This window comes from Euphorbia lathyris, chromosome 2 (assembly GCF_963576675.1).
Source record: "Euphorbia lathyris chromosome 2, ddEupLath1.1, whole genome shotgun sequence".
In the NCBI taxonomy this organism is placed as follows: domain Eukaryota; kingdom Viridiplantae; phylum Streptophyta; class Magnoliopsida; order Malpighiales; family Euphorbiaceae; genus Euphorbia; species Euphorbia lathyris.
The window spans coordinates 104,666,719-104,694,605 of record NC_088911.1 but is presented as its reverse complement, the minus strand read 5'-3'; the positions used below and the strand labels follow the sequence as shown (position 1 = coordinate 104,694,605).

The 27,887-nt window shown below is 31.8% G+C and overlaps 2 protein-coding genes across 2 annotated transcripts; both read left to right on the top strand.

Annotated features, from left to right (window-relative positions):
* The first annotated feature begins 743 nt into the window (after positions 1 to 743).
* LOC136217329 (uncharacterized) lies at positions 744 to 15,832 on the top strand. Its single transcript, XM_066003929.1, has 18 exons — positions 744 to 1,419; positions 5,143 to 5,449; positions 5,529 to 5,669; positions 5,852 to 5,986; positions 6,074 to 6,286; positions 6,364 to 6,585; positions 6,888 to 7,235; positions 7,305 to 7,838; positions 8,824 to 8,934; positions 9,388 to 9,438; positions 10,806 to 11,062; positions 11,376 to 11,682; positions 13,865 to 14,005; positions 14,084 to 14,215; positions 14,295 to 14,453; positions 14,538 to 14,762; positions 14,852 to 15,199; positions 15,287 to 15,832. The coding sequence occupies exons 1-18, from the start codon at positions 1,166 to 1,168 to the stop codon at positions 15,830 to 15,832; spliced, it is 4,431 nt and encodes a 1,476-aa protein (XP_065860001.1). The 5' UTR covers positions 744 to 1,165.
* A 3,404-nt stretch (positions 15,833 to 19,236) lies between these two features.
* On the top strand, positions 19,237 to 26,797 carry LOC136219278 (cellulose synthase-like protein E1). Its single transcript, XM_066006630.1, has 8 exons — positions 19,237 to 19,588; positions 19,667 to 19,979; positions 24,727 to 24,867; positions 24,947 to 25,078; positions 25,159 to 25,371; positions 25,448 to 25,672; positions 25,762 to 26,109; positions 26,187 to 26,797. The coding sequence occupies exons 1-8, from the start codon at positions 19,332 to 19,334 to the stop codon at positions 26,730 to 26,732; spliced, it is 2,175 nt and encodes a 724-aa protein (XP_065862702.1). The 5' UTR covers positions 19,237 to 19,331; the 3' UTR covers positions 26,733 to 26,797.
* The last annotated feature ends 1,090 nt before the right edge of the window (positions 26,798 to 27,887 follow it).

The following is a 27,887-nucleotide window of genomic DNA, read 5'->3' as shown; positions in this document are numbered from 1 at the left end:
ATCTTTATTATGCTATTCAATCCTAGTGTACACAAGTTTCATTTTACTTTGACAGGCCATTAAATTCTCAATAATTGTTTACATAAATTCCCATTTTGAAGCACTTTTAACACCACAAGGATGGATGCCTTGGAATGGTGACTTTGCATTAGAAAATCTTTATTATGGAGGCTTTGAGAATTTTGGACCTGTTACTTTCAAATGGCTTTGAATCCCTATTAGATTTTTTCTATTATCACAATCTTCTCAAACAGCATCAAGAACTAAGTTATAACATGAGATAAGCCATAAATCTATTTCAATCAATTTCTTCAACATCAGAGACAGATTATCCCTGCACCGTACTTTTCAACTCTGGCCGTTAGTTATCCACAGAAAAGGCTCAATCAACTAGCCACACAATAATCACAAAAATAGGTAAATCAGAGTCATTCAATTTCCATTTAATAAGCTCAATCAACGAAAAGAAATATTAGCAAAAAAAAGAAGAAGCATATAGCCTTCGAAATTAATTTAGCACAAGACAAGATTTAAAAATATGCTATTCATCTTTCAAATCCTATTTACATAAATAACCAAGGGTTGATTTGTTCTAAGACTTACAATAAAACTCTATATATAGCAGAATGGAACCAGAGTAGCACTAGCACTGCCAATTTTGCCTCTTCCTCTTGCCTCAACTCGTTACAGTAAACCAAATCAGAGTTCTACAGTTGAAGATCGAAGAGCAGCGCATGTGTGAATGAGGCTGCATCTTTAAGTTTCATTAAAGAGATCGGGAAGGTGGAAAGCGCCTGAAACAGAAAGCTAAGTTGCTGGCGAAGGAAATCGAAACGATATGATCTGAGAGGGTTAGGGAAAGCTAGGTTTCCGATTGTGGATTTTGAGAAAGAGATGAGTCCAGATAAAAAAACTCTGTTTGGCAGATGAAGAGAAAAGAGAGAAAGGAGTCACGTGGTTTAGGGATAATCTAAAATTAAAAAAAAAATTAATATTTGTTTTGACAGGTGTCATCACGTTATTTGCTATGGCATACCACGTGAGAAACCGGCGTGGTATGCCTGGCGTACTATAAAAAAAACTCAATAATATCATATCTGTTTGGTGACGTGTGAAGTTTGATATATATACGGAGGAGGTGCGTCTATGGCAAAAAGGAAAAGACATGGGACTTTTTGAGAGGACGGAAGCCAGGGGAAGACTTGGGTTTAGGGTGTTTTCATGTTCCATTTTTGTGGCTATATTTCTCATATGGATTTACAGGATATTGTACATGCCTGCTCCTGGAGACAAAGGAAGATTTGTTTGGTTTGGGATGTTCATGGCCGAACTCTTCTTTGCTTTCTTCTGGATTTGCACTCAGTCTCTTCGTTGGAATATCGCTTTTTTTCATCCCTCCAAACATGCCCTTTCTCTAAGGTACCTTTCTTATGACAAAACACACTGTTTAGTCCCTATATTTTCAAAAACACACACTAAAGTCCCTAACGTTTTTCGGTGAACTGTTTAGTCCCTAATGTTTTTCTTGGTGAACTGTTTAGTCCCTGCCGTTAGACTCTCATGAAGATTCTGTTAGTCAATTTGGATTTGTGTTCTTCTTTTCCTTTATTTTGCTTTCCTTTAAACTCTAATGCATCTGAAATCAACTTTGAGTGTTCTTGTTCTTAATTTTCTTCTTAATCGTTCAAATTCGTAAGCGTTGAGTCTGTTCTTTTTATTGTTCTCCATGCAAATAGCTTCTTCTTCTAAATTGGATTACTCTTCTGAAGTTTGAAGGTAAATAGTAAAGGGTAATTTAGTCATTTTCGAAGTCATAAACGGTAAAAAATGTAACAAACAGGAACTAAACAGTGTGTTTTATCAAAATATATAGGATAAGTATCCTCAACAATAACGTTTTTTTTAAGTATCTTATTGTAAAGTTTTTTTTTTTTTTTTTTTTTGAAGTATCTTATTGTAAAGTTTTAATAAAATTGGTACGTGTAAATTCAATTTGGAAATCAAAACTTTCCGCCCTGGCCCACATGAGAGGGTAGAAAGGTGGACTTGACTGACTGGCACTGAGTGAGACTTTCCAATAATTTGTTTTTTATATTTTTTTGGAGACAGTCCAATAATTTGTTGAGATACTCTAAATAATATAATATAATATATATATATATATATATATATATATATATATATATTGTCCTCACAGTCACACCTTAGCTCATCCAACATTAGTTTTTATAAAGAGATAAGTTTTTTTTGTCTCTATGTCCACAGATTTAACTCCACCATGTCCTACTAATTGATATGGTTAGACATATTTTATGAAAACAACATATGAATTGCTTATCAAAAAAATATATTTTTTTAAAAATTTCAACACAGTCACAAAAAAATATATTTACAAAATCCAAAGTTGCATAAAAATAATTACAATCCAAACTTAAAATTCCTTTAAAAAGCGGATATAAATTACAGTCTTGATCACATGCATCTTAATGAACATGTAGAATTTACTCATTCACCGTTAGATCTAGGCTTATTAGAATTCTAAGGTGGAGATTCAAAACATTCTGAGACTTAGATTTAATAAGCATATATCTAACGGTGAATGGGCAAATTCACTTGCTCATTAAGGTGCATGTAAAATTTCCTGAAAATTTCATTATAATATTTTGTTACTTTTATATTTTGCAATGTCTATTTATTATAAAATATTACTTATTTATTTAATTGATATATAATAATTAATAATAGATGAAAAAATAATAAAATTTTATATATTTTTTCTAAGAAGACAAGTTTGAACAACAACTTGAAAGTGTACTAATTTTATATTTTAGAATGGGCAGACCAATACCTTCCTAATTCTTTTTATTGTAGAATAATAATAATAATTCATTTTAATGATAGTGGAGTTATCAATAGAAAAAGACAATTATTTCTTACGTCCGGTGCCTGTCGTGTTTGTGATTACTTAGAAAGATGTTATAGAGTTAGAAAGAAGGATGATTACAAACTCTTCTTTTTTTTTGGTAAATGATGATTACAAACTCTAATTACAGAGTTTATTGTCAAACTAATTATCTTAGCTTTCAACACGATTTTTCATATCATTTGAAAAACCATTAATTCATATTTAAATATATGCATTGTCACTCCACTGAATAAATAAAATAGTAGGGTATCATATTTGGATCCATATTACATATGATAAAATATGTTTGGAAGGTCTTTCGTTTGACATGGAAAATCGGATGCTTCTAATACTTTTCCTATAGTCACACATGCTTTATATATATAGACTGGATATTTTTTTATCAATGTATTTGAAAATTTAAATCTAATTATATTTCGAAAACATTCTATTTTTCTAAACTTTATATATATAGAAATTTCTTATTGACTCTTTCATTTTTTTTAAGTGGGTTTCAAGTGGTTTATTAGTTTTCTAAAAATTTAGTTACAGTTGTGTATTTTCTAAACTTGCATGAAGTGAGACTCACTCTAACTTATTTAAAATTACTTATTATTATTATTATTATTATTATTATTATTATTAGGGGAAAGTTCAAATAAAACCCATGTGGTTTCACTAATTTTCAGATAAAGGACTGTGGTTTACTTTTTGTCAAAACGAGGACTGAGGTTTCGCACTTTTAATAATGCTATTAAAACTATCTTTAACGATCTGAAAATGAAAATTTTCAAGAATTAAAGTTGTTCAATGTCATATTTTCTATGGAACTACATTTTCGATTTTAGAAAATCATCTTTTTTGGAACTTTCTCTCTCTAAACATTAACTTTCTCTCTCTTTACCAAACATCATCTAAATAATCTCGAAATAAAAAAGTTGAAGAATTAAAGTTGCTTAGAATATTAGTAGTTCTTAAAATATGTCATTTTTGAAGTGGTTAAGGGTGATTTTAATAGAATCAATCGAAAAAGTCCTTATATTGCTAAAGTTGAAAACCTCAATCCTCGTTTTGACAAAAAGTAAACCACAGTCCTTTATCTGAAAATTAGTGAAACCACAGAAGTTTTATTTGAACTTTACCCTTATTATTATGTCATGTAGATTTAGAGAACCTAACAGATCATTTAAGACAAGTTTAGACAATAAATATGACGCTTTCAAAATAAATAGACAATTGATTTTTACTAACAAATAAGAGAAGCTAAAAGTATATTTAGTGGCGGAGCGAAAAATTTATACCTGAGGGGTGAATTTTAGTCGTGTGGTTGGAGTAATTTTTTCAAATTCAGTATGTCAGAGTTGATTTTTTAAAGTGTTGGAAGTTAAAAAAAAGTGTTAAACGTAAAAAGAGTAGACATATTTAATTTTCTATAAGTTCAACGCTAATTTTAAAAAAATTATAACGTTTTTTACAATTTTAAAATTTTTCATTTTAAATGTTTTATATTTTTCATAAATTAAAATTTTTAATTTAGAAATTAAGTTATTTGAATCTTAGAAATAAGAAATTAGATTTATTTTAAACCATCTCATCTACTCTAAAATATTAATACTACATAAAATGTATATAAACTATTATTAGGGGGTTATAAAGGGCAGGGGCTTCGGCCACTGAGTCTATTAGACTTATTTGTTATCTATTCAAGAGACATGGAGATTGAACTCATGATCACATATACCTTTTGATGAGTAGTGTTAACATATTGAAAATATAAGAGCATTTCTACTGCATAGAGATTGGTTGTTACTTTTATAGGTGGAGTTATAATTCACCATTAGAGTATTGGTTACTTTTTTGTAGTTTGTTATCAAAAAGAGTTACAAACTCTTTCTTCTCTCCATAAAATTAAAACAAAAACTAATTGTAGAGATTGGCTACTACGAAGGTGCCAGATGCATCTGGCACGTGTAGTACAAAAAGTAGAGGAGGAAAAGTGGGTGCCTCTCAAAAGCAGAATTAGTTTGCTTTTTCCTTTATGAATATTTATAGATCTGATTCTTATATATTAATTAACTTATATTTTTTATCCCACACAATTTTCAAATAATAACCTATCCTAGTGGCTTGTTACTTTCTATCTCTTATTTTCCTACGTGTCATAGGAGAAGTTACAACCTTTCTAATTTCACAATAGGGATGTTCTAATATGTATTAATTCCTGATGTTAATTATAGATATGGAGAAAATATACCCGGAGTAGATATATTCATATGCACGGCAGATCCGATGATAGAGCCGCCGACAATGGTGATAAACACAGTTTTATCAGTTATGTCATACAATTATCCACCTCAAAAACTATCCGTTTACTTATCAGATGATGGCGGTTCTGAATTGACCTTTTACGCGCTATTTGAAGCCTCCAAATTTGCTAAAATTTGGATACCATTTTGCAAAAAATATAACATTTTACCAATGTCCCCTCAAGCCTACTTTGATCAACTCAATCATACTTTTCCTCCCCAATTCTCACTCATCAAGGTACGTACTTCAATATTCTATTTTTCCCCAAATACATATGTTACTTTTAGCTTCTAATCATGATTTGAATCATATGAAGAAACAATATGAAGAAATGAAAGAAAGGATAGAATCAGCAGTGGAAAAAGGCAGTGTTTCTAGAGATATAAAGGATGAACACAAAGGCTTCTTAGAATGGAACCATAATGTAACAAAGAGAGATCATCAACCCATTGTCCAGGTGATCTACCTAATTACACTACTACTACTTTATTTTGGTTCATGTCCATAAGATCTGGCTAAATTTTAAGCTGGCCGTCACAAACCTACTGCGACTCTCTAAATGCCACAAAGTGACCCTCACGGGTGGAGTTACTAATACTATATTAATTCCATTTAATCATTCTTCTGAATATATTATAGATTATGATCGATGGAAGAGATAACGAAAGCGGTGTAGATTTTGATGGAAATCCAATGCCAACTCTTGTATATCTGTCAAGAGAAAAAAGACCCCATTTTCCTCATCACTTCAAAGCTGGTGCCATGAATTCTTTGGTAATATAATGTTCATTACCTTTGTTGCACGGACACGAACACAGACACGACAAATGGTATTAAAGATTGTAATTTGTTTGTATACAGATAAGAGTATCATCAGTTATAAGCAATGGATCTATAATTCTGAACCTAGACTGTGACATGTACGCCAATGATTCGGATACAATTCGCGACACACTTTGTTTCTTCATGGACGAAAATAGAGGTCATGAAATTGCATTTGTACAACATCCTCAAGTCTTTAACAATAACTCCATCAATGATCTCTATGGAAATTCATTTCGGGTTGTCTGTCAGGTAAACATTCTTCAACTAGTTTATTCTTATGCCAAAAAGAGCATCCTCAACCACAATATTTTACATGAATTTTGAAGCTGGAGCAACCTGGATTGAGTGGATATGGTTCAGCTGCTTATTTGGGGACAGGATGCTTCCATAGAAGAGAAACACTTTGTGGCAAAAAATACTCTGCAGAAACCAAATTAAAACTAGAAACTGATAATAAGAGAGATGGTAAAAGTGTTCATGTACTAGAAGAAGCATCAAAACTTGTTGCTAGTTGCATCTATGAGAAAGATACTCTATGGGGCAAAGAGGTAATTAATTTTCATTAGCTACGCTTTTTAGGGTCATTAGTGACGCGCATATTCAATAGCCCGCAACGCTAATGCTGAGCCACGCGCATTCAAATGGTAAATATATTGTTAGTAGCAAGCGTCGCAAATGACAGTAAAAATTTATCATTTGCAACGCTTTTTACATTGGTAAATTATATTTTATCATTTGTGACGAAAGGTTCAGTAGCCGTCGCTAATTCAGATAATCCTAATTGATTTTCCTAATTTTACTTGAAGATGTTGATAGATATTATATGAATGGATAAAATAAATGATTTCAGATGGGATTAGTATACGGATGTGCAGTTGAAGACATGATAACTGGATTGACAATCGTATGCAGAGGATGGAAATCAATTTACCATGTTCCAAAGAGGAAAGCATTCTTAGGTTTAGCTCCAGTTACATTGGAAATTGATTTGATTCAAAATAAGAGATGGACAGAAGGGTTGTTTCAGATTTTAACTTCAAAATATTGCCCTTTCACATATGGGCATGGAAAGATGAAACTTGGTGCCCAAATTGGATACACTTCTTACTTGCTATGGGCTCCCATTTCTTTGCCTACACTCTATTATGTCATTGCTATTCCAATTTCTCTCCTACTTTCCATCCCCTTGTTCCCTCAGGTATGTGTCTGACCACTCAATATCGTAGATCTTATATTAATCTTTGACACTGTGGTCATGTTGTTTCAGGTGAAGAGTCCATGGATGATACCCTTTGCATATGTGTTCATGTCCAGGAACATTTATAGCATGGTTGAGGAAATAGTTTGTGGTGGTAACATCAAAAGCTGGTGGAACTTACAGAGAATGCACATCTTTAGAAGAACAACTGCTAATTTATTTGGATTGATTGACAGCATAACTAAACAATTAGGATTATCTCAATCATCATTCACCGTTACGCCTAAGGTTGTCACGGATGATGTTTTAAAGAGGTATGAACAAGAGTTTATGGAGTTTGGAAGCTCTAATTTTATGTTCACAATTCTAGCTACATTAGCTATGCTAAACTTAATCAGTTTGGTAATTTGGGTTGTGATTAATAATGGATTGGATATGGAATTGATGATCCTACAAGTTGTGTTATGTGGGATTATGGTGTTGCTTAATCTGCCTGTTTATCAAGCAATGTTCTTCCGTAGTGATGATGGTCGCATGCCGATTGATGTTGTGATCAAGTCTGTTGGTTTAGCTTCAATAGTTTCTTTCATTATGCTTAAGTATTGATTACCCCCAAAAAAATATATGTGTATTATATTAGCTTGTTGATTTGTTGAACCATGCCTCTATCATGGTATCTTACTATTTTAGTATGACATTTTATCCCATTAAATTGCTAATATTAAGGAATAAAAATGTTTGCTTTTTTTTAGCCATTGTTTCAGAGTATGCAAGTTCGAAGACAACTGTGTTAACTTTAGGGAGCGGCCGGATTTCAAATTGCACATTGATCTGCTGAAATCGCTTTCAAAGCAATGGTACTGACCACGACACAACCTTGAAAACTGGAAAAAGAAATAGGTTTTTCATTTCTCCGCCTACAATTTGAAACCGATCTTGCTTTAATTGCAAAGACCCTCCCTGACCTCTCCATTTAGAGCCCTTAGTCAGTCTTAATTCCAAAAATGGTAATAGAAAATTCTTATCTTCTTTAAACAATTGCAAATTGACCATGTTTGTTATCCACCCACAGACCCTGACTCCCCTATTATGTCTCTAGTTGTTCAAAATTATGATACCCAAAATGTCAAATATTGTTGGAACAGCAACAAGCAAAAAGCACATGAATTACTGAAAAAAATAATGAACAGAGTTGTGGACTATGTCGTTTTCTTTAAGACGTTCATGGAACTGCCAAAAAATGCAAGCAGATTAAATTTCCTCACCTTCAAAATAAAACAGTCCACTCATAATATGAAAAGGCTATAACATTCATAAATGCTAGTTTTTGGAAATAAGTAACTAAAAGTGAATTAGAAAATCCATAATGATAAATTATACATGGGACTTAGTTGATCTATCTAGGTGTAGTAGATATATAAAATGCAAATGGATCTTTAAAAGGAAAGAAAACATCATGGGTAAATTGAGAAATTTAAGGCAAATTTTGTTGCAGTAAGCTATATTCAAAAGACATGAATTGACTATTTTGATACATGTTCTCATGTTACTAAAATTTCTATAATTAAAATTTTGATTGCAATTGTAGCAATTCATAACATTATGGTACATCAAGATGACTTTTCTAATTGGTGATTTGGAAGGAGAGACCTATGTAAAAGAATCCGATGGACACGTTGTACACGATCAGAAAGATAAGGTAAGTAACCTAAGAAAGTTTTTTTATATGTTTTGAAACAAGCACTCAAATAATGGTATGAAAAGTTTAATGGAACTTTACTATCTAATGAGTACATTGTGAATGGATCTCGTACATGTGTCTATTCAAAAACTTTTTGGATCACATTATATTGAAAAACTATTAGAAAAAATTAATAGCTTTGATGTAGTGCTTACTAGAGCACTATATGATCCAAACATATGTCTTAAAAGTAATAGAGGAAACATTGTTTCACAAGAAGAACATGCTAAAAGCATTGACGGTGTAGTCTTTTTAATGAATCATACTAAACTCTACATAGCATATGTAATGAGTAGATATACTCACAATCCAATAATGAACATTGGAATGCACTTCATCGTTTACTTAAATACTTAAAAGGTATCATGAATTTGAGTTTGCACTTTAATAAATTTTCTATTGTTTTGGAAGGATATGGTGATGCAAGCTGGGTATCTGATGATGATAATGAGATGGGCTCCAGTAGTGGCTATGTTTTTATTTTGGATAGTGGTGTCATATCTTGGAAGTCGTCCAAACAAACTTGTTTTGCACATTTAATCATGAAATTTGAGTTTGTAGCCCTAGAATTAGTTAATCAATATGAGGAGTTTGTTAGCGGGCTTCCTTTATAGGGAAGGCTTTCTACACATGGCTCACATTGCATTGTGATTCACAAGATTGTAAAAAAAAGTGTCATAATGGAAGAAAATACACATTCGTATTATACATAGTGTGATGAAACAACTCTTAAGAAATGGGTAATTAACTTAGATTATGTGAGATCTGAGAGAAATTTAGTAGATCCTCTCACCAAAGGGTTACCAAGAAGAGTTGTTCTTGAAACCTTGAAGGGAATGGGGCTAAAGCCCATTGATTGAAGGACGCATGTTGGACGCTACTTATGATCAAACAAAACCAAGTATTATATTTTTCTCATTCCTATATCGTATGATAATGCGTGATCGATCTGTATCCCAATTTTATGGTGCTTCATTTATAATGAACTTGATGGATTATTTACGAGGTTGAGTTATAAGAACCTCTTAATGATTTCATGTTGAAACAGCCTACTTGAGTGTGAATGTGAGTCTGCTTCTATAAACGACATATGGTGTCTTTCTAGAGCACTCATAAGATCCAAACTATCTTGGACATTAAAAACGTTGTGTTTACTTTATCATTGAACAACAAAAATTTTAAAGGTTTTTATGCGAAGTGGGGGCCTCAATTTGAGTAATTGAAGTCAAGATTAATTCACTCCAAAAGGTTTTTTTGTTCCATTATTTTCGACTTTGAATTCACAAGTTGAGAGGCGATCAAAATACAGTCCCAACTTGAATAAATAATCTATTCCTATAGTTACGTAGAAACTACTGTTTGCTTTTTCATTAGTTTACCTACATAGAAAAGAGCTCTTTCTTGCTTTACTAGGAATAGCTGTCGGCTGCATTCCTGCTTAACTAAAGAAATTCTTTGGCTAATAAGAAAGATGTACCCTATTTTGCTGAAGAATATAATATCATTAATTGTAAAATAGACTTTTATAAAATAAAGTGTACAAATTTAATAAAGTTTGAATCCTAGATCTTAGAACATCCAAACCCATTATGAATTACACTTTGGAAGGAGTCTGTTTTTTTCACCAATTAATAGAAAGTTTCAAAATATGAGCTGTAATGTCCCCATTAAGCTACTGAAAAAGCAACGAAAATAATTTATTGTTTGACCAGGTTTAGACAAAAAGTAAGGAAAAAGATTTTGAAGAATAATTAAAAAAACAGTGGAAAGATGAAAACGATGGTTATAAGTAGTATAGCATAGAGAGCGAGTGAGAAAGATAAGAAAAGATGGAAGCTCTGTTTGAAACAAGATCAGCTAAAGGAAATTTTGTTTACAGAGGTTTTGCAGCAACTGTCTTTGTGGGCATAATTTTAATATGGTTTTACAGATTTATTAACATTCCCAGAAAAGGTGAAGATGGAAGATGGGTTTGGATCGGTTTGCTTGTTTCTGAGATTTGGTTTGGTATTTATTGGATTCTCACTCAATCTCTCAGATGGAACCAAATCCGTCGATTCACCTTCAAAGACGCCCTTTCTCGTAGGTAAGTGTTTTTGACCTCTAAAATGATACAACTTTATTCTTAACGTCAGTATCCAAAAGCAATTTTACTCTTAACGTTGACAAGTTGGGTCAATTAGAGAAATTCATGAATGTAAATTTATCTATTAATCAATGTAAATTTATTAATTGTATTTCTTAATTTGTGTGAAATATTATGGAAATGACTTATATAAGAAGAGAAAGATAGTGATAAAGAGTGACTTAATTTTTTTAAAGAGCGGACTAAAAACTTACCAGAGATGCTATAATAAAATCTTTCTGTACATGTAACGTAATGAAATGGTTATGTGCAGGTATGAGAATGAATTGCCTATAGTAGACATATTCGTATGCACCGCGGATGCAACCATAGAGCCACCGATAATGGTGATAAATACTGTTTTATCGGTGATGACATATGATTATTCACCAGAAAAGCTTGGTGTTTATCTCTCTGATGACGGCGGATCGGAGCTTACGTATTATGCACTTATGGAGGCCGCCGAATTTGCAAGAGTTTGGATACCTTATTGCAAAAAAAGGAACGTGGGACCCATATCACCTGCTGCTTATTTTGCCTCCTCTAACTCTACTCATACTACGGACTTGCATCCTATTAAGGTATAACCGTCCTATTAAGGTATAACCATGTGAAAGAGAAATTTTACAGTACTCCGGGAGTAATACTCCCGACCAATCAAAAATTGTTTTCAATACCACTATATGGGCATGATTGGTGAAAAAAATATATATACACATGTATCGTGAATTGATTGGTCGAGAGTATTGCTCTAGGAGTATCCTAAAATTTTTCGCATGTGAAATCATCTATGAGAGTACACCTGTTTGATTAGCATTCAAATTGATTTATATAAGTTTAATAATTGAATATGACCGAATAAAAAATAATTTTAGTTACTAACAACCAAAATCTATTATAATTATAAACATTACAAAAATATTATTTTTTGGCTCTTTTGTGGAAAATGCAAGCGTGCTAAAGAATTATAGTATTCTCGAACTATGAAAATAAACTGAGTGCGTCTACGGACTCCTAAAATCAAAGAACTGTTAGAAATAAAAGTGATCTTAAAATTTCCTAAGGTTCTGATTGTTAGAGATTAATATAAAATTTGCGATTGGACCTTAACTATGAGCTACAGACTAAGAAACAAATAAGCTCTGATTTGCTTGAGTGTGTGTTGTGTATTGAGTTGTGCCTTTTCATCGTGATTTCTTCCTTTTATAGACGTTGGTGGTAATCTTAAAATATTAAATGACTTTTTGGTTCCCTAAGTTTACCTCAAGTTTCGCCTGAGGTTCACTCTAGGAAGTTGGTTTCCCCCGAGGTTCACTCCAGGAAGTTTTTCCTGGATTTACTTTAGGATGCATTCCTCCATCTGAGATTCACTCTAGGAAGTTGATTTCTCCTGAGGTTCACTATATAAGAAATTGGTTTCTCCTAATGTTCACTTTAGGAAGTTTCCCCTGGTTTCCCTTGAGCCTCACTCTAGGAAGTTGGTTTCGTGTGAGGTTCACTCAGGGAAGTTGTTTTCTCATGAGATTCACTATAGGAAGTTTTTCCCGGTTTCTCTTAAGAATTTAATAGGCACTCAACCCCCTAAACTTGTAACTTTTTTCACCTAGCCCCCTCAACTTAGGGGACAACCTCTCAACCCCCTCAACTCTCCAAAAATATCACATACAACCCCTTACACCTCTATGTTTGGTCAAAATATTGACCCGTGTAGAAAACGTGCTTTACTGTTGATCACACCAATACCACGTGTCATTTTTTATTAAATTTTTCCATTTAGACTCCTGCTCGGCGAGCAAGCCCATTTGTGCTCGGCGAGCAACTACCAGAGATAGATTTCGATCAGAATTCTTATGCCAGAATGGAAAATTTTAATAAAAAAAGTGACATGTGACATTGGTGTGGTCAACAGTCAATCACGTTTTCTACATGTATCAATATTTTTACCGAACATAGGGGTGTAAGGGGCTGTATGTGATATTTTTGGAGAGTTGAGGGGGTTGAGAGGTTGTCCCCTAAGTTGAGGGGGTCAGGTGAAAAAAAGTTACAAGTTTAGGGGGCTGGGTGCCTATTAAGCCTTTTTTTTAAGTTGTTTCTCCTAAGAAAAACTGAGGTTCACTCTAAGAAATTCCAAGTGAATGGTGCACCAAAAAAACATAAAAGAATTTCCTAAATTGAAAAGCTTCCTAACCAATTCTTTTAAGAAAAAATTACTAAAAAGTTCTTTTAAAAAAAAGTTTCATCAAAAAGAAAATTTCTTCCATGAAAAGTATGTACGAGGTATGCATCAAGAAATATGGAAACAGTTATATAAGTAAAAAACTTGTGCTTTTAATTTTCAAATTTAATCAACGCATATTTATAATGAAATTTATATAATATATATACACTATTATTGCTCAATTTATACATATAAGTATTTTTTTTTTATTCTCTTAATTTTTTCTATTTCCTTAATTATTTAATATAATATTTTTAAAATAATATTAAATATTATTATAAATCTTGATAAAATAATTTAAACAACTTGTAAATTTTTTATTTTATACATAAAATTTATTAAAGATAAAAAAGTTTATATTTACAATTTTATATTTTTCTTTTATTTTTACAGTTTTTAAATATTTTTCATTCATTAATAATGACGAAATTCTATCTATAAATTAAAGTTAGTTTTGTCATTTTTAATATTATTTGTCCTAGTTTGACATTTTAACAAACTGACTAAAAAGTTTATGGGAAATAAAATTCAAATTTTCCTCGCAGCAATTGTACGAGGAACTGGAAGAACGGATTGAAACAGCAACCAAGCTAGGTCGAATACCAGAGGAAGTCCGCTTAACAAATAGAGGATTTTCACATTGGAATTCATACTCTTCACGGCATGATCATGACACCATTCTTCAGGTACTAACTTAACTTTTTCCTTTTTTCAGTTTCTTTCCCACCAACTATTTGATATATGAATTTCCATCTCATCGCCAGATTCTAATAAATAGGGAAGATCCAAAGGCGATAGATATTGAAGGGTGCGCATTGCCTACTCTAGTATATCTTGCTAGGGAGAAAAGACCCCAACATCCCCACAATTTCAAAGCTGGAGCTATGAATGCACTGGTTAGTGCGTTTCATCTTATAAAGTACAAATCTCTTTTATTCAAAGACTTCTTTTTTATAGTCCAATTAATGTATGCAGTTAATGTACTTGAACAATTCCCAATCACTGAGGGATGCATTATGTTTCTTCATGGACGAAAAGAAAAACCATGACATTGCCTTTGTGCAGTTCCCACAATGCTTTGCAAATATTACCAAGAATGATCTGTATGGTAGTTCCATGCCAGTGATTAGCAATGTGAGCAAAAAAAATACAGTTTATATGTCATATTACTTGTTTATTTTGGTACATTTCTCTGATATGGTTTACCATATAATCTAGGTGGAGTTCCACGGCTTAGATGGCGTCGGAGGTCCTTTGTATATTGGAAGTGGTTGTTTTCACAGGAGAGATATTCTTTATGGAAAGAAATATGGTGATAATAGTAAATTGGAATGGAGAAGAGAAAATGATTATAAGAGAAAAAAGAGTTTACAAGAATTAGAAGCAGCAGCCAAGCCTCTAGCAAGTTGTACTTGTGAGCAAAACACTAAATGGGGGAATGAGGTCTTTATTTATTAGATTTGATTTTTGAAAAATTGCAGAATTTTGTGAGGCAATTGTGTACACTAAAGGAACTAAATATTTGATTGCAGATGGGATTGAAATATGGGTATCCATTGGAGGATGTGATGACAGGATTGTCGATTCAATGCAAAGGATGGAAATCAGTGTATTTCAATCCTGAAAGAAAGGCATTCTTAGGTATTGTACCAACAACCTTGCCTCAGACACTAGTGCAGCACAAAAGATGGTCTGAAGGTACTTTTCAGATTATGTTTTCTAAGTATAGCCCTTTATGGTATGTGAATGGAAAGATTAGCCTCGGTCTGCAAATGGGTTATTGCTGCTATTGTTTCTGGGCTCCAAATTGCTTAGCAACCTTATATTATTCCACAATTCCTTCACTTTTTCTCTTAAAAGGCACTTCCTTATTTCCTCAGGTACATGTTCTGTTATGCCAATTAAAGTGTATTGATCTCTTTTATTAAAAAAAACAAGTTGTTAACATTTAGTTTGATGAATTTTAGGTTTCAAGCCAATGGTTCCTACCATTTGCCTATGTGATATGTTCAAGCTACACTTACAGCCTAGTTGAATTTGTGTTGAGTGGGGGTACATTCCTAGGCTGGTGGAATGAACAAAGAATGTGGCTATATAAAAGAACAACTTCCTACCTCTTTGGTTTCACAGATACCATTCTAAAACTGATGGGATTTTCTGAATTAGATTTCGTGATCACTGCCAAAGTAGCGGACAAAGACGTATCGAAACGATACAAGAAAGAGATAATGGAGTTTGGTGTATCCTCTCCAATGTTGATTATATTAACTGCACTTGCAATACTCAATTTAGTTTGCTTTGTTGGGGTGTTGAAGCAAGTGGTTAGCAATGAGAATGCAATTGAGAAAATGGTTTTGCAAATTATTCTTTGTTGTGCTCTGGTTTTAATCAATTTGCCTATATATCAAGGGTTTCTCCTTAGGAAAGATAAGGGTAAGTTGCCATATTTAGTGATAGTTAAATCATTTGTATTAGTTGTTGTTGTTTGTAGCAGCTTTACTTTGTTGTATTGATAATTGTGTTGTTATTTCTACTAATTACTTAACATATTTTTTTGAATTTCATTTCCTATGTACTTCTAGTTGTAAAACTGCCCCTTGTACTAGATCATTATGTAGTGGAGGGGGAATTTTAAGAATGAATAGAATACAAGAACTTATTCCTAAAAATATATTGTTGATAGGAAAAATAGCATATAAATGATTTGCTAGTTTGGTATTTCTAATTCTAAATCTTTGAATGAATTATTATTAGCTTCTAGAAATATATATTTTTCTATTTATGTGGGAGTGTTGAAATAAAGAAGACAATGGGTAAGAAAATTTTTACAATACACCGGGAATAATACATACAACCAATGAAAATCGTTTTGCATAGCATTAAATAAGAGATAATTGGTGTAAAGAGAAAAAAAAATGCATAATTAACACATTGAAAATGCTCCTTAAATTAAACTTGTTCTGGTGACTAACTTTGAAGCTGAAGGATAACTCAGATTTTGTATAATTAACACATTGTCCTAATGCGGATTCATGCAATTTAAGCATTCTCTAGACTTCCGTTCCTTCTGTCGGGGTAGCCTTCCCAAATATAATAACGTCATCAGCAAAGAAAAGGTGAGATATCACCAGGCAATACTGGGCTATTTTGATTCCATGTATTCTCTTTCTAACCTCGACCTTGTGAAGCAAAGACGATAATCCCTTAGCATATAGAATGAACAGGTAGGGAGAAACAGGACCCCCCTGCCTAATACCACGTCCAGGCTTCACGAATCCCCAGAGTTGTTCATTCACAAAGAAAGAGAACGTCACTGAAGACAAGCAAGTTATAATGAAGTGTCGAAAATGTTCGGGGAACTGCATATTCACCATAACCTGATTCGAAAATTCCCATTCAACATGGTCATAAGCCTTATTCATGTCGAGCTTCCAAGCAAACTAGCCCACCTTACCTTTCATTCGATTTCACATAGAGTGAAAGGCCTCGAAAGCAACTAATGCCTTGTCTGTAATCAATCTCCGAGATACAAAAACACTTTGAGTGTGGTGGATGATCTCAGGTAAGACCATTTTTCAGCCGATTAGTAAGAACCTTTGAGATGATTTTGTAGATAACATTACATAAGCTAATGGGTCTGAAGTCTTTAACAAGGGTCGATTGTTTTACCTTAGGGATAAGAGTAATGAATGTGTGATTGATCCCTTCAAGCATCTCACCAGACTGTAAAAACTTAAGAACAAAATCCACCACATCATTCCCAATCAGCCCCCAATTCGCTTGGTAAAATATTCCCGTCATCCCATCAGGTTCGGGGGCTTTCCTCGGGTTCATACTCTTCACGACAGCCTCAATCTCCTCACGACTAAACTCAGCCACTAACAGTTTCTTGTTTGCTTCAAACACTCCGCTAGTAATACTCTGGACCACTCTATCGGTTTCACTTAGGTTAGAAGAACCAAAAAGCTCAGAGAAAGATTTTACCAATAGCTCAGAAATTTTCCCATCCCTTTCAAACAAGTTCCCACCTTCATCTTGAAGTTTTAGTAATGCATTTGGCTTTCTCCGACTTGACGCCTTAGAATGGAAAAAGGGCGTGTTTGCATCTCCCCATCTCAAATCAGCTCGAGCTCATTGAATGCCACATTACTTCCTCTCGATTCAATAGTTCCACCAAGCGAGTCGAAGCATCTTTAATTCGATCACCTACCTCCACTGACGCTTGCATCTTATGCAGTTCAGATAGTAGGTCACGGGTTTGAGAGATCTGGCGCCCTATGTGCCCAAATTCTGTTTTGTTCCATCTCGCTAAAGCCACTGCGCAACATTTAATATTCTGTTGAACACCACTCCATTGCGTCCCACCCGGGTTCTCAGTCCATGCTGAACTGATGGTATTTTTGCATTTATCCTCCCTCAGCCACATTGCCTCAAATCTAAACGAGCATTTATTATACCGGTTACCGCCACGCCACCCATCAAACTCAATCAAAATAGGGAGATGGTCTGATGCAATTTGGACCAAATGATGTACTTGAGCCATAGGAAATTTTCGATCCCATGCTTCATCCGCAAGGAATCTGTCCAACCTCTCATAGATCAATTGATCCCATTTTCTTCCATCCTACAATTTTGGAATTCTTCCATCTTTTTGAGATATTTTGGTCTTTTTTCCCACTTCTCAGAAAGGTGCAAAATTTCATTAAAATCGCCAAACATAAGGAGTGGATGTTGATCCAACTGGTTTAGAAATAACATTAGCTCCCATGTCAGTTATTTTGTTCCATTCTCCGGCCATCCATAAATCCATGTCCCTCTCCATTTCACACTTCCATCCTCATGGAGCATATGAAAATAGACACAGTGAGCAGAATATCTATATAACTGCACTTTCAACTTCTTCCTCCAACCAAGTAACAAACCTCTTGATCTTCTAATAACATCAACCCCAAACAAATGGAACTCATTGAGCCTCTTCTCTAACTTTTTAACCTCACCACAATGTAACATAGTCTCCACAAGGAAGAAGACATCCGAACAATTAACCCTTAAATGATTTTTAAGGCACGGAATGTCCAAGGGTTATCCATACCTGACATTCCAGCTCATGAGTTTCATTGGGTAGGGTGGGACCGAATTGGTCATCACCCTCTAGTCAAAATGTAACATAGATTTCTTCGGTCACTTTTTTTTTTTACTATATAATTTTTTTTATTATAAATGTAGTTATAATATCCATTCATAATGAAACAAATAATATAACATTTTAGGTTTGAAACGTGTTTAGATTTCTATTTCAAATTTTTGAGTATAATTTTTTTTAATTAAGTGTCTCTTATATCTTTTTTCATCCAGGACTCATAAAATGTTAGGACCGATCTTTAATTTAATTATTAACATTTTAATATATTGTTTTTATAACTGTGTTAGTAACATATTAAATATTTTAACTATAATTTTCTAAAATAAATAAATATTTTAAACATAATTAATATTTAAAAGAGTTGATATAATAGATATATAATACTCAAATTATTTATTTTAAATTTTTAATTATCGTTTAACTAAAATTGATTTTGTTTAAAACATTCAATTTAAATTTGTACATTTTTTTTTTTACATTCACTCAAAACGTTGATGACTGTGAGAGATAATGAAAGATAAAAATAAAAATAAAAATATAGGAAAAGGAGTTTAATATTATTATGGAATCTTCTAAAAAAAATGTTGAAATTCAATAGCCCTAGGAGGATCCAAATCCATAAAAATAGTATATTTTGGACGTAGTTTCTTTCCATTGACCAATTAATAGAAAGTTTCAAAATATGAGCTGTAGTGTCCCATTAAAGTACTGAAAAAATCAACAAATATAATTAATTTAGTTCAAGTAGACAACAAAAATAAGAAAAAAGATATTGAATAATAATAAAAAAAAAAGAAAAAAGAAAACGACACCCACACAAGGATAGCTATAATATAGTATATGCAGCAGAGATAGAAAGATAAGAAAAAATGGAACCTCTGTTCGAAACAAAATCAGCTAAAGGAAACTTCATTTACAGAGGTTTTACAGCTACTGTCTTTCTTGGCATAATATTTATATGGTTTTACAGATTTATTAACATACCCAGAAAAGATGAAGATGGAAGATGTGTTTGGATCGGGTTGCTTGCTTCTGAGATTTGGTTCGGTATTTATTGGATTCTCACTCAATCTCTCAGATGGAACCAAATCCATCGATTCACCTTCAAAGACGCTCTTTCTCGCAGGTACGTAGTTTATCGGGTTCTTAATTTAAATTTTGAGGAGTTTGGATTAAAAATATATAAGGAGTTATTTATGTGTAGGTATGAGAATGAATTGCCTAGAGTAGATGTATTTGTGTGCACGGCGGATGCAACCATAGAGCCACCGATAATGGTTGTAAATACAGTTTTATCGGTGATGACATATGATTATCCACCGGAAAAGCTTGGTGTTTATCTTTCTGATGATGGGGGATCGGAGCTTACGTTTTATGCACTTATGGAGGCAGCTGAGTTTGCAAGACTTTGGATACCTTATTGCAGAAAATGGAACGTGGGACCTAGATCACCTGCTGCTTATTTTGTCACCTCCTCCTCTGACTCGAATAATAGTACAGACTTGGCTGCTATTAAGGTAATACTACGTCGTTTCTTCATTAATTCCACGTACTTAATTATTCGATTTTACAATTAATTTCCCACCACAAAACGTAACTCTTTTATTTTCAATCATTGTTGTACAATCTCACCAAACAAACAAATAATAAGGCTAATGAGGAGTAGTTCTTTCATTGTTCGTTTTTTCTTTTTTAAATACAGCAGAAAAATAATAAAATTCTATACAAATTCAGATTAGAGCATGTATAAAATTCAATAGAGATAAATTAGAAGGTTTAATGTATATTTATATCCTTGAACTTGACACGTTTTGCCTATTGACACCCTGAACTTTTAAAATAATCTATCACACACATGTAGTTGGCTTTAAAAACCTATTACATACATATACTTGGCTCATTCGACCTCCTACACACAAAATCGTTGATCTTTCGTCTTTAACGAACAAGGTGCTAAAAGCGCGTGAGTTCGTTCGGTATGCCACCTCGTCCGTCAAAGACAAAAGATCAATAATTTTGTGTGTAGGAGGTCCGAATGAGCCAACTATAGGTGTGTGATATGTTTTTAAAGCTAACTATAAGTGTGCGATAGGTTTTTAAAGCCAACTATAAATGTGTAATAGATTATTTTAAAAGTTTAAGGAGCCATTATGCAAAATTTGCCAACTTTAAATGTGTATATATGCATCAAGCCTAAATTAGAAGCAAAGTTAAATGGTACAAATATTCAAAAACCTAAAAAATATGAGATAAAATTATAGATGAGGTGAGGACTTTCTTCATTCTTGATAAATAAATAAAAAACGGCTAAATTTGCTCACATGAAAACATTTCTACAAAATTAAGGAGACAATTTTGTTATTTAAAATCAATGTCTTGTCTATAGATGTAGGGACTGAGCCAGCCCAGTGCCCGGGGAGCTCAAGCCCCCGGCCATCGGCTCCACCCTTAAATATTCATAGTTTTGCCTTTTGTAACTCACCCTAATATTAGTATATAAAGATTCTATGTAGAAATATTTCATTATTTAAAGATAGATGGGATGGTTAAAGATGTTTGCTTTTTTTTTTAAAGGTCCTAAGTTATTTTAGAAAGTGTTTATTTATTTGAATCTTATTTTTCAATAATTATAAAACTATGTTACCATTATTTTTTTTTGAAGAACTATGTTACCATTATTAATTAATTTATTTATTTTCATAACACTTTTGAATTTATTTTTATTATATCTTTTCCATTAAAAAAATTAATTTCTTATTTTTGAGACTTAAACAACTTAATTTCTAAATTAAAATTTAAAATTTTAAAACTAAAATTAAAAAAATGTAAAAATGTTATAATTTTTTAGAAATTAGCATTGAACTAATAAAAAAATTTAAATAGGTTTAATATTTTTATGTCGAGCACTTTTAATATTTTAGCGAAAACACAAGAATGATGTTTTAATTCGCTGGAGGCTAAAAAAAATTTGTCCAGCCCTTGTGGGCTAGACTTTGAAAAATTACCCCTAACCGCACACCTAAAATTAATCCCCACAACTCTAATTTCATGACTCCGCCACTGTATAGATGACTTGATTATCTAATTGTCTTTTAATGCCGGGCTTTTAATTCAATAATTTTAAATTCAGGATTACCTGTTAGTTACTAGTTACTAGTTTGTAGTTAATCGTTTGTTGATAGTATTTATTATTTGTTATTAACTGATTAAGTATTAATGTTTAGTAAAATTCTATTAAGTTGTTGTGAGAAAAAAAAATAAGAAAAATGAATAATTTTTCATTAAAAATAGGTTAAAAGGGAAATTTTTGTTGCTTTAAATTTTATTTGATCAGATTTTAACAAAATAACTAAAGAGTTAGACAGAAAAGGGTAAATAATTAGTATCTATGTTTAATTATCTAATATAATATCTTTTAAAATAATTTTAATATTAGTATGAATCTTCATAAAAAAAATTTAACAAATTATATATATATTTTTTTATCCATAAAGTTTATTAAAGATAAAAGTTTGCATTCACTTTATATTGGAGAAAATAATATTATGTGGGAAAGAAAATAAAAAAAATACAAAATAGAAAAATAAATGTTTAATTATTATAAAATATTATAAATGTGACAAAGAGTAATAAAGAGTAATTTTCTCATAATTTTTTTTTTTTTGAGAAAAGTAATTTTTCATTTTTAATAGTATTTATTTTAGTTTAACATTTGAAAAAATTGACTAAATAGTTTGATGGAAACAAAACTTAGAGACTGTATAATTATTTTTAAAAACACATAGACTAACTAGTGTAATATGCAAAAATATATATTTATATTTAATTAAAGGTAAAAACCATCAAGATACTTCTGATATTTCATTTTTTGATTCATTAAGTCATTGATATTTTATTTTGATATATTAAGTCATTGTTTACGAAATTAGTTGTGAACATTTAATTCAGTTAAAAAAACGTTATTTATTTTATCTGTGTTTGAAATTATATTTTTTACAGCTTGAAATAAGGTTTTACAATTTCTCTATAGTCATATTACACATATTAAAAACTATTTTAACTATTTTCAAACTGTGAAAAATACAAATTTCATAGATAGATGAAATGAAAAACACTATGTTAACTGAGTTTTATGTTCAATTTTTTTTTCTTTTTTGTCATCGAGGACTTAATTTGATCTAAAATAAAAGATTAGAAGCTTAATGTATCTAAATAAAAGATCAAAGGCTTAATGAAGAAAAATGAAACATCTGAATCTTATAATGCATTTTGCACTATGAAGCACCGATACAGTATGTAGGCAGGTATGGATACACGTACAAGTATAGTAAACGACATTTAAAAAAATATGAGATGTGGGTATGACGGGGATATATATATATATATATATATATATTCATAAGTCAATTGTAAAAATATAAATAACATTCATAATAACTAATAAATTATTAATTCACAAAAAAAAATATTTAATATTTCAAATTATTTAAACTACTAAGTCTAAAGACTATTATAAGACATTTAATAATGATTAGCTTTTAGTTTTTTATTTATTCTTTTGCAAATAAAAGAATGGATGCAACTTAGTTTATTTAATTATTTATATTTAAAAAAATATATATTAACCAATCTTTTTGTAAAGTTATTTTAAAAACCCCCTAAATATTACCTAATTAACTCTTAAATACTATCCCCTCACCCCATGTATCTCTGAAGTTTCTCATAATTAAAAAGAAAAAAAAGAAAAAAGGATACTTGTTTTGTCGAATCCAGTACGTATCTCCGTGTATCCCCGATGTATCCATATCTCTAGAATATCTGATACGCATACATCTACCTTTTAGAGGATTGGTGTTTCATAAATTTTGTATTAATTAAACTGTGGTGGTTGATTTTGAAATTAAATAATATCTATATAGACTTGCATGTACTTATCATATTAAAATGAATATGAAAGAATCTAAATGAATGATAATAACATTTTCATGGGGTCAATGAAAAGCACGTTAACTCAAAAAAAAAAAAAAAATACAGTAAAACATCTATATAAGAATACTCTATATAGGAATAACCTCTATTTTGTTATAAAAAAACTCGGTCTCAACTTGGGCCAGTTATAAATAGGAATAACCTCTTAAACGTTATTTGTTATACACTTTTCAAGTCCAACTTTTAGAAACGATACCTCTATATAGTAATAATTATATATATATATATATATAATTATATATATATATATATATATATATATATATATATATATATATTAAGAATTCAAACCAAATTATAAAATATAAAAAAAATTATTGAAATTATCTATGAGTTGGAAACACGAACTACAACTTGAAATTATAAATATTTAGTATTCTCATTGATGTTTACATTTTTCTCATAAAACTCGTCCAATTATCTATATATTGAAAACCTAAACTCTAAATTGAAATTCTCAATATTTAATTTGTTTTATTAATATCTATTGTTATACATTATATATAAACCATGCATGCCTATGATAAAAATTTAAAATTTTATGTGTTGAGAAATTTTATTATATCAAACTCTATTTAGTAATAACTTCCAAATTGTTATACAAATAGTCCGGTCCCAAGTATATTCCTATATAGAGGTTTTACTGTACCATTGATGAGTGTTTATATTTAAACCCTCAATTTTTTATTAATATGAAGTTTTAGGTTTTTTAATTTGTTTTTTTTATATCGTTTTGCATTATCAATTCACTTTTTAAAATATTTTTCCAATTTTACCTTCATTTATCATATGAGAGTAAATGAGAGTAATGGAAGGTTAAGTATTAAGTTAACCTTGTTTATGAGATATTTTTTAAGAGTAAATGAAGGTTAATTGAGTTAAATGTTTACTTCCTCTAACCTCCAAACTCTAACCTCCAAATTGGGGGTTAATGAGAGTAACGTAAACTTTTTTAAAATTTCTTGTCTCTGCAGAGTAAATTTAACTTTCCTTCCCTTCCATATTTAAACTCTCAAACAAAGTTAAACATTTAACCTCATTTACATCCTATAAACTCCCAAACAAGGTTAATTTTTAACTTTCATTTCCATCACTTCTCTTCCCTTTACATTACCTCCTTTAACTCTAACATCCATTAACCACTAAACTCCCGAACAAATGCTAAATATCCAGGTGGTAATTTAATAGAATGAAATTTTATTTAATTGGTTTCATAGTATATCATTGATGAATCTTGTATTAGATTCAATCTTAAAATTCAAATTTTCCTCGCAGCAATTGTACGGGGAAATGGAAGAACGGATTGAAACAGCAACCAAGCTAGGTCGAATACCAGAGGAAGTCCGCTTAACAAATAGAGGATTTTCACATTGGAATTCATACTCTTCACGGCATGATCATGACACCATTCTTCAAGTAATACCCTAACTTTTTCCTTTTTTCAGTTTTCCTGCCCACCAACTGTTTGATATATGAATTTCCATCTCATCGCCAGATTCTAATAGATAGGGAAGATACAAAGGCGATAGATATTGAAGGGTGCGCGTTGCCTACTCTAGTATATCTTGCTAGGGAGAAAAGACCCCAACATCCCCACAATTTCAAAGCTGGAGCTATGAATGCACTGGTGAGTGAGTTTCATCTTATAAAGTACAAATCTTTTTTTATTCCAAAACTTGTTTTTTATGGCCCAATTAATATATGCAGCTAAGGGTGTCATCAAAGATCAGCAATGGACAAGTTATTCTTAATCTAGATTGTGATATGTACTTAAACAATTCGCAATCATTGAGGGATGCACTCTGTTTCTTCATGGACGAAAAGCAAAACCATGACATTGCCTTTGTGCAGTTCCCACAATGCTTTGCAAATATTACCAAGAATGATCTTTATGGTAGTTCCATGCCAGTGATTAGCAATGTAAGCAAAACAGTTCATATGTCATATTACTTGTTTATTTTGGTACATTTCTATAATATGGTTTACCACAATGTAGGTGGAGTTCCACGGCTTAGATGGTGTCGGAGGTCCTATGTATATCGGAAGTGGTTGCTTTCACAGGAGAGATATTCTTTATGGAAAAAAATATGGTGATAATAGTAAATTGGAATGGAGGAGACAAAATGATCATAAGAGAGAAGAGAGTTTACAAGAATTAGAAGCAGTAGCCAAGCCTCTGGCAAGTTGTACTTGTGAGCAAAACACTGAATGGGGGAATGAGGTCTTTATTTATTAGATTTTATTTTTGAAAAATTGCAGAATTTTGTAAGGCGATTATGTACACTAAACGAACTAAATATTTGATTGCAGATGGGATTGAAATATGGGTGTCCAGTGGAGGATGTGATAACCGGATTGTCGATACAATGCAAAGGATGGAAATCAGTGTATTTCAATCCTGAAAGAAAGGCATTCTTAGGTATTGCACCAACAACATTGCCTCAGACACTCGTGCAGCACAAAAGATGGTCTGAAGGTGATTTCCAGATTATGTTTTCTAAGTATAGCCCTTTACGGTATGCGAATGGAAAGATTAGCCTTGGTTTGCAAATGTGTTATTGCTGCTATTGTTTCTGGGCTCCAAATTGCTTAGCAACCTTATATTATTCCACAATTCCTTCACTTTTTCTCTTAAAAGGCACTTCCTTGTTTCCCCAGGTACATGTTCTGTTCTGTTCTGCCTATTTAACTGTATTCATCTCTTTTATCAAAGTAAGTTGTTTGATGAATTTCAGGTTTCAAGCCCATGGTTCCTACCATTTGCCTATGTGATATGTTCAAGCTACATTTACAGTCTAGTTGAATTTATGTTGAGCGGGGGTACATTCCTAGGCTGGTGGAATGAACAAAGAATGTGGCTATATAAAAGAACAACTTCCTATCTCTTTGGTTTCACTGATACCATCCTAAAACTGATGGGATTTTCTGAATTGGATTTCGTGATCACTACTAAAGTAGCGGATGAAGATGTATCGAAACGATACGAGAAAGAGATAATGGAGTTCGGTATTTCGTCTCCGATGTTGATTATATTAACTGCACTTGCAATCCTGAATTTAGTTTGCTTTGTTGGGGTGTTGAAGCAAATGGTTAGCAATGAGAATGCAGTTGAGAAAATGGTTTTGCAAATTGTTCTTTGTTGTGGTCTAGTTTTAATCAATTTACCTATATATCAAGGGTTTCTACTGAGGAAAGATAAGGGTAAGTTACCATATTTAGTGACAGTTAAATCATTTGTCTTGGCTGCTGTTGTATGTAGCAGCTTCACTTTGTTGTATTGATAGTTGGTTGTGTTATTATTTCTACTAATTACTTAACGTGTTTTTTTAATTTCATTTCCTATGCACTTCTAGTTGTACAACTGTCCCATTATGTAGAGGAAGGGGAATTTTAAGAATGAATAAAATACAATAGGTTATTCCTAAAAAGTTATGGTTGATAAAGATTTATGCACAAAGATTGATAGTAAAATAACATATAAATGATTTTTTGGTTTGTTATTTCTAATTCCAAATCTTTGAATGTATTATTATTAGCTTCTAGAAATAAATATTTTTCTATTTGTGCTATGATTGGGAGTGTGGAGACAAGGAAGACAATGGGTAGAAGAATACGATAATTCAGAATAATACATCTGGTCAATGAAAATCGTTTTGCATAGTACTAAATAAGAGATAATTGGTGTAAAAAATATATACATGTAACATCCCTAAAACCCTAACATATAAGTCTTCCCATATTCATATATGTTTTCATGATTGAATACATACATTTTAGATTCATCTCATTGTCAATGGAAGTTTTGTATGCATAATGCAATTATAGTGTGATTAGGAGGCGATTAGTGTGTCGTTAAGATGTAACGATTGGTTAATTGAGTTAGGACTTAAATGAATGAACAAACATGATCTTAATTGATTAAATTAGACTTATGGAGGGCTGTAAATGAAGTTTGTGAGCAAGCACCTCACTAAGCATGAGGTGTCACCCAATAGTAAGACAAATTATGCCTCTTCATTTTTAAAAGGATGTACACAACTCAATTCTTATTCTTTCAGCCAAAAATTTCGACCATATCTTCATCAAAGCTTCCTCTTTCAAAGAAAACTATAAAGAAAACTCTTCCAATTTCAAGCCAAACAAGTCAAGTTAGGAAGCATACTAGGTGATAGACACAAATTGAAAGTTAGTATGCTGTTTTAGCTTCTTTTATATGAGTTTGAGATTATGAACTACTTAGGTATGATGATAGGATTTGTTGTGGATGAGTTATGATTGAGTTTGTTGAGTTTTGGTGTTGTTTAAAGCGGTTATAAGTTGTCTAAATGAAAGATATATATCAAGTGCCCTAAACAGAAATATAGGGTACTGCTTTCAGTCATCTTGGAACATGTTTTTCATCTTGATATTGTTCGAATTTGGAAATACATAAAGAA

Bases quoted from the DNA above. Each gene is read 5' to 3' on its own strand.
- LOC136217329 (XM_066003929.1), top strand. From the start codon at position 1,166: ATGGGACTTTTTGAGAGGACGGAAGCCAGGGGAAGACTTGGGTTTAGG. The intron at 1,420-5,142 runs GTACCTTTCTTA...TGTTAATTATAG, and splicing joins AAACATGCCCTTTCTCTAAG to ATATGGAGAAAATATACCCG. The intron at 6,586-6,887 runs GTAATTAATTTT...AAATGATTTCAG, and splicing joins ATACTCTATGGGGCAAAGAG to ATGGGATTAGTATACGGATG.
- LOC136219278 (XM_066006630.1), top strand. From the start codon at position 19,332: ATGGAACCTCTGTTCGAAACAAAATCAGCTAAAGGAAACTTCATTTAC. The intron at 25,079-25,158 runs GTGAGTGAGTTT...TAATATATGCAG, and splicing joins CTGGAGCTATGAATGCACTG to CTAAGGGTGTCATCAAAGAT. The intron at 25,673-25,761 runs GTCTTTATTTAT...ATTTGATTGCAG, and splicing joins ACACTGAATGGGGGAATGAG to ATGGGATTGAAATATGGGTG.